The sequence below is a fragment of the Borostomias antarcticus genome, assembly GCF_949987555.1.
Source record: "Borostomias antarcticus genome assembly, chromosome: 16".
NCBI classification, from domain to species: domain Eukaryota; kingdom Metazoa; phylum Chordata; class Actinopteri; order Stomiiformes; family Stomiidae; genus Borostomias; species Borostomias antarcticus.
This window is the reverse complement of record NC_140249.1, coordinates 7,039,776-7,046,847: the sequence shown is the minus strand read 5'-3', so window position 1 is coordinate 7,046,847 and position 7,072 is coordinate 7,039,776. Positions and strand designations below refer to the sequence as shown.

The following is a 7,072-nucleotide window of genomic DNA, read 5'->3' as shown; positions in this document are numbered from 1 at the left end:
TTCATCAAATCACACCTTCATCAAATCACACCTTCATCTCCTCACCTCTTCATCAAATCACACCTTCATCAAATCACACCTTCATCTTCTCACCCCTTCATCAAATCACACCTTCATCTCCTCACCCCTTCATCAAATCACACCTTCATCTCCTCACCCCTTCATCAAATCACACCTTCATCAAATCACACCTTCATCTCCTCACCTCTTCATCAAATCACACCTTCATCTCCTCACCCCTCCATAAAATTACACCTTCATCGCCAGGGCCAAACAAACAAATAGCAGCTGATTTTAAAGCAATAGTGGCAACATTTTGATTTTACTAAGATATTTTTTGTAGAATTGTAATAAAATATTTTTTATATAGTTTTTATACTTAGTTTGTTGTCTTATTTCTAAACCTTCTAATTCCTTACAGTAGAGTAGGATAAATGCTCTAAGATCATTAAAGTAAAAGAAAATGTCCCTTGTCCTTCTATCTAGTGAGTCTGCCACACCTACGCCTACAAATATTTGTTTCGCTGCCACACCTACGCCTCCCTGCGATTGGATGAAAACGCAGGAAGTGAATGGCCTGGTGAAACTCCGCCCGTGGCTTTAGTGCGCCAGTGGGTGGGAGACAGCTGTAGAAAAATACTTCTGTTAGTTGACGCCTACACTAGAGTATTCCAGCGTGTTGCTCTTCCTGTTTGTCTAATCTCCACTCTGCAGGACGTGTGGTTGGTGTCTACTCTAAATCATGGATCAGGTCATGTTTAATCTGAGGGTCTGCCAAAGCAATTAACAAAAATCATTACTGTAGCTACAGTATCCATCCGTTAACTAGTCAAACACACGTACATGTTTGAAACACATACTGAATAATGACAGGTCAACACATCAGTGCTGTTCAGTAGGTTAGACTAGCCTCATTGTGTTTCTCACACAGATCAGGCTGGCCAGACTCTCAAATCAAACGTCACCATATCAGATGGGTCTACTCTACTCTAATGGTCTTCTTCATAAGATAAACTAAGGTTGGCGGACTTTGGCTTGCTTTGTAAACAGAGTTTGTGTTGGAGGGGAGGGGCTGAGGGGGAGGAGTGATAGTAAGGGGTCACCCTCCACCCCCTCTAGGTTTGCTACATGTTTCACCTTCAAAACAGGCCCCTGGACCTGGACAAAGCCTGGACCTGGACTAACCCTGGACCTGGACTAAACCTGGACCTGGACTAAACCTGGACCTGGACTAAACCTGGACCTGGACTAATCCTGGGCATGGACTAACCCTGGACCTGGACTAAACCTGGACCTGGACTCAACCTGGACCTGGACTCAACCTGGACCTGGACTAATCCTGGGCATGGACTAACTCTGGACCTGGACTAAACCTGGACTAAACCTGGACATGGACTAAACCTGGACCTGGACTAAGCCTGGGCATGGACTAACTCTGGACCTGGACTAAACCTGGGTGTGGACTAACCCTGGACCTGGACTAAACCTGGGCGTGGACTAACCCTGGACCTGGACTAATCCTGGGCGTGGACTAACCCTGGACCTGGACCTAGTGAAACCAAAGAGTGCTGAGCTGGTTAAACAGGGCTACTGCCTTTGCGGTAAAATCCTGGCTGGAGTCCATATGACCTGGATGTGTTCTCTGGTAAGTTGCAGCTACCCAAGTGTGACCTGTTTAGCAGGCACCCAGGGCTAGAGGGTCAAGAGGTCAGGGGTCAGCTGTTTCATAACATCTCTTAGTGGTCAGTCACCTCATGCTAATACAACATCTACCAATCAGCGCATCGTGCTTGAGAGCATGCTACACAGTCACCAAACAGCCACAATGAGACATACACACACGCATACACACACACACACACACACGCACACACACGCGCACACACACACACACACACACACACACACACACACACACACAGAGCAGATATAGACTACTGTACAGTTCAAGGGGCAAGGCATCGTCTGATGTCTCTTTCTCATTTTGGCTGAGCTAGGAGTGTAAAGCAGGTGTGTTTTGGCTGAGCTTTGTGTGTATGTGTGTGCGTGTGCATGCGTGTGTGTATATTAGACGTGTGCTTTGGTGTATCATTTGATACAACCACCCTCAGGACAACACAAGCAAACCCGTTCCTGGACAGAGGGAACCTTGGGACAGGTGTAGGGGTCAGGGGTCGAGGGTCGCGTGGCATCAACAGTTTAGTGCATTCTCAACACGTAAGGCTGAGAGAAAGATGGGAGGGGGGAGGAGGAGAGGAGGAGGAGAGGAGGGGCGAGGAGAGGAGGAGGAGAGGAGGGGGGAGGAGGAGAGGAGGAGGAGAGGAGGGGGAGGGAGGACCAGAGGAGGAGGAGAGTAGGAGGAGAGGGGGAGGAGTAACAAGCTGAGGAGGAGGAGAGGGGGAGGACAGGAGGAGGGGGGAGGAGAGGAGGAAGGGAGGAGGATAAACGCGCTGAGGAGGAGGAGGAGGAGGAGGAGGAGGAGGAGGAGGAGGAGGAGAGTAGGAGGAGAGGGGGAGGAGTAACAAGCTGAGGAGGAGGAGAGGGGGAGGACAGGAGGAGGGGGGAGGAGAGAAGGAAGGGAGGAGGAGAAACGAGCTGAGGAGGAGGAGGAGGAGGAGGAGGAGGAGGAGGAGTGTGAGCAGCGGAGAGAACCATACAGCAGGACAGGACGCACAGGACAAACAGTTCACTAGCCATGCAGGTTAACACTCAGAACATTCCTCCTCTCTCTCTCTCCTCTCCTTGTTTCATGAGTGTGTGTGTGTGTGTGTGTGTGTGTGTGAGAGCTAGAACTAAAGCAGAACGGTAAACCTGACACTGACGCAAGCTGGTGACAGCGGAAAGAATTGAACAGCTAGAAAAACACCCACCCAGAACATCCACTTCACCGTCACATCAGAGCGTGAGGAGTGATCGCACACGCACACATGCACACACAGGCGCACACACAAACACACATGCACGCATACACACACATACACACAAATACACATGCACACACGGATGAAGGCACTATTGCAAGCAAAGTCCAATTACTATTTGTGACAAAAAAAACATCAATTGTGTGGGTGCGCGCGTGTGTGTGTGACAGAGAGAGAGAGAGAGAGAGAGAGAGAGAGAGAGAGAGAGAGAGAGAGTTAAATGGCTCTGAACTGTGTTTGTCAGTTGACCATAAACAAACACAAACAAGATCAACCAGATCTCACTGAATGATTTGGTATTTCAACGAACGTGACTGAAATGGCCAACACACACACACACACACACACACACAATCACACACGCATACAATCACACACACACACATGCAAACACACACACACACACACGCACCTGGTGTCTGGGTTTCAGTAGCAAACACGATCAGTCAACAGAGGACTGATCTGACACCTCTTCTCCGTTGTTTCTCATGGGCCTGTGTGTGTGTGTGTGTGTGTGTGTGTGTGCGTGTACGTTCGCGTGTGTGCAGCTGGTTTCCTGTCCGCCAGAGACGAGGGGGGGAACAAAGCGAATCGGACACCTGGCCGCAGGAAGTGACCCGGGGCTCGGCGATCGGACTGTGCTTCCTGCGCTTTGCGTGGCTGAAGCAGGAAAGGGAAAAGAACGCTGACTCATCGCTCCCTCCCTCATCACATCACTTTCTCCCGCGTCTCTCTTTCTAGGAAACTAGCGGGAGAAACGGGCCCCGTGCTGTCAACACGCCGTTCAGACAGTCAGATGACCGGCGCCCCGTGAAACAGACGCACGAGGCCGTCGCCGCCCCGTCTCCCTTCCTGCGTCTGGCTGGGCCGGGTCGAGGCCGGCGGGGAGATATGCTATCACCAGCGCGCAAAAAATCAAAAACAAGCCACTTGGCCGACCGTTATGAGATATGAGAAGTGGAGCCAGAGCAGACGGCGTTGAGCGACTGAACATTCACCCAGCGGCTTAACAATGAAAGCGCACGCACACACACACACACGCACAACAACCCCCCCCCACACACACACACACACACCACCGGGCAGTACATTCAAGGTAACGTTGAGTCAGTCCCTTCAGAAGCCGCTCGGATCGTCCTCCGCCAGGCCGTGATTGGCTACGCTCTTGGCCCTGCCCCTCGGCGCTGTCCCGTCCCCTCCCGCCTTCTCCGCGGGGAGGGGCGGGGGGCGACAGTCCGCCCTCCGGCGCTGCCCACGGGTCGTTGCTGGGCGGGGGGTAGAAGTCGTCGTCGAAGCCGGCGGTGAAGCCCTCGTCCACGCCCTGGTCGTAGCGCTGGTAGGTGGAGGCGTGGACTTCCTGCTGGCGGGCCGTGAGCTCCAGCGTGCTGTTCCACATGCCGTAGCCGAAGTAGATCAGCACTCCTGGAGGCGCACAGACACACACACACACACACACACACACACACACACACACACACACACATACAATCAGGCAGACACACACACAACCAGGCAGACACACCCCCGCACACACACACATTCAGGCAGACACACACACACACACACACAACCAGGCAGGCAGACACACATACACAGGCACACACACAGAAGCATACAGTAGACACACACATACATACACACACACATACACACGCACACACACACACACACACACACACACACTGAGTTAGTTACGTAACTGCCTTTATCGATAGCAGACCACACACACCCCTGCAAGTGTACAGCAGCACTGTGCTGTATTATAAATACAGTTTCCTACATGTCCTCCCACTCCAAATAAACCTGTGTGTCGGTTCTCCCTACAGAGAGAGAGAGATGTAGGAATGTTCTTATTCAATGTGTGAGAACACAGGACAAACCCACTCACATCCCAATATGACTCTCCAGAGAACATCTACCCACTCAATGAAGGAGAACAACAACACCAAACTCTCTGCTCGGTCTCTGTGAGCCGCCATGTTCCTGCACAACCGCATACAGTCCTAGCAGATCGCCCGCAGTTCAATCAATCAATCAATCAATCAATCATCAATCAATCAGTTAGTTTACTGTACGTCAGCACACTAGCAGATCACCCGCAGTTATACGTGAATGAAACCGATGACTCGTAATCAATCAACCAATCAAATCAATGGCTTAGTCATTGGTATCTTTTTATCTAGTGTACAAGGCCATTCTGGGTAGACTGGGTAAACCCTGTTATTTATCTGTCTTTCCAAACAGAAAACATGGCAATTATGGGTTACGGTCTCAGGACACTATGCTCATGACTGTTCCTAGAGTTCGGACTGAGCTGGGAAAGAAAGCCTCCATGTTTTCTGCATCATCTGCATGGAATAGCCTGCGAAATGAACGATCTAGCCACTCTAAATGAATTTAAAGGCATGGTGAAATCTATCGAAACTGACTATACATACTTGTAATTGTGTTAATTGAAATAGGATTATATGGCTTCCCTGCATTTTTACTGTACAGCACTTCTGAGCTGATCTATTGTTTTTAATGTGAGTGTGTATTAAACTGTACTGCTGCCATGCTTGGCCAGGTCGCTCTTGAAAAAGAGATTTGAATCTCAAAAGGTGTAAAAATGGTTAAATACAGGTTCATGAAAATGAAACGACGGGTCCTCTGCCCCCCTTACCCACGAGGCACCAGATTCCGAAGCGTATCCAGGTGATGGCGGACAGTTTGAGCATGAGGTAAACGTTGACCAGCATGGCGGAGGCGGGCACGAAGGGCACGCAGGGCGCCATGTAGGGCAGCCGCTTGGGGTTCTCGGGCTGCTGGAGGATGATGATGATGAGGAGGGCGATGAAGACCACCAGGACGATGAGCAGCAGCAGAGCCCACCAGCGGCCCTCGGCGATGCTGTCCGCCCCTGAGGGGGGAGGGTTAGATGGTCGTTTGTTTGGTCATACCTATTATAAGTATTTCTATTTTCCTACTCATGCACTTTGGCTTCAGCACTTGATTATGCTCTTAGTCACTTGTTCAGAAAGAAGATGCACTTGTGAGTTCTGGCGAGTAGTTCAATGCAATTATTGTAAGTTGCTTTGGGCAGAAGGGTCTGACTGTGATGTCATGTAATGTCATATTGCCAAATACTGTGTAGCCAACCTGGTGCCATGGAGATATATTCATGCACGCTGTGTCATTGATGAAGGTTATCGTAACATCGCATTTGTGACTTCTGTATCTGTGGTTCACTGTAACCGTAGCTACACTTGTGTCATCCAGCCTGACGGACGGACGCCATCTTACCGAAGATGATGAAGGAGCAGAAGGCGAAGAAGAGGATGAAGAGCAGCAGCACGCACATGGTCACCGTCTTCCCCGTGGCCGGCGTGGGCCGGTCCATCTTCCCCGGGAGGCCCAGGCGAATCCTCAGGGTGTAGTAGCGCGGACCAATGAGCTTCTTCAGCCGCCGCGAGGCCCCGCCTTCCGATTCCTCTGATTCGATGCCCGTGGTCATGTCGACCGTGCCGTAGTTGGGGTGGCTCGCGGCGTACGCCGTCTTGTCCGGTTTGCCGATCAGCATCTCGTTGTCGCCCAGCGACGGGAGGTTCTTGGCGCCGCAGGTGTTGGTGGGCGGGCCCGCGTACTCGTCGGCCTCGCTGATTGGCGAGCAGGCGTCCTTCTCACACTCGGCCAGGACGCCCTCCTTCTGCCGGCCGTTCTGCTCCTCTGACAGGAAGTTGACGAAGCCGTGGATGTCGCTCTCTGGCTGGTAGCGTAGCAACAGGACACACAGACTCACCTGGACACACACCAGACCAGATCAGACCAGACCAGACCAGATCAGATCAAACCAGACCAGACCAGACCAGACCAGATCAAACCAGATCAAACCAGACCAGGCCAGGCCTGGTAAAGGAATATCATCAATACAATCAAGTATATAGTTAAACTTTTTAAACAAAATTCCATAAATAATATTAAGACAGTCAAATAAATATCCTGAAGACACTATCTAATCTGTTTAGGGTTCCACATCTGTCTCCGGTTCTAGAGGCGGTAGTGATCTGTTTAAGGTTCCACGTCTGTCTACGGTTCTAGAGGCAGTAGCGATCTGTTTAGGGTTCCACGTCTGTCTACGGTTCTAGAGGAGGGTAGCGACCGTCCGCTCACCA

At 50.9% G+C, this 7,072-nt stretch overlaps 1 protein-coding gene across 1 annotated transcript in view; it reads right to left on the bottom strand.

Moving 5' to 3' along the window:
• Positions 1-1,675: 1,675 nt before the first annotated feature.
• The window catches only part of slc7a14a (solute carrier family 7 member 14a), a gene marked incomplete at both ends in the record, with an annotated part of 12,858 nt that continues 7,461 nt past the window's right edge, over positions 1,676-7,072 (bottom strand). The window contains 5 exons of the mRNA XM_084451067.1: positions 1,676-1,692; positions 4,083-4,343; positions 5,584-5,820; positions 6,204-6,699; positions 7,071-7,072. The exon at positions 7,071-7,072 is cut by the window's right edge and continues 146 nt beyond it. Of these exons, the coding sequence (XP_084307193.1) occupies positions 1,676-1,692; positions 4,083-4,343; positions 5,584-5,820; positions 6,204-6,699; positions 7,071-7,072 (1,013 nt within the window). The remainder of the gene's footprint in view (positions 1,693-4,082; positions 4,344-5,583; positions 5,821-6,203; positions 6,700-7,070) is intronic.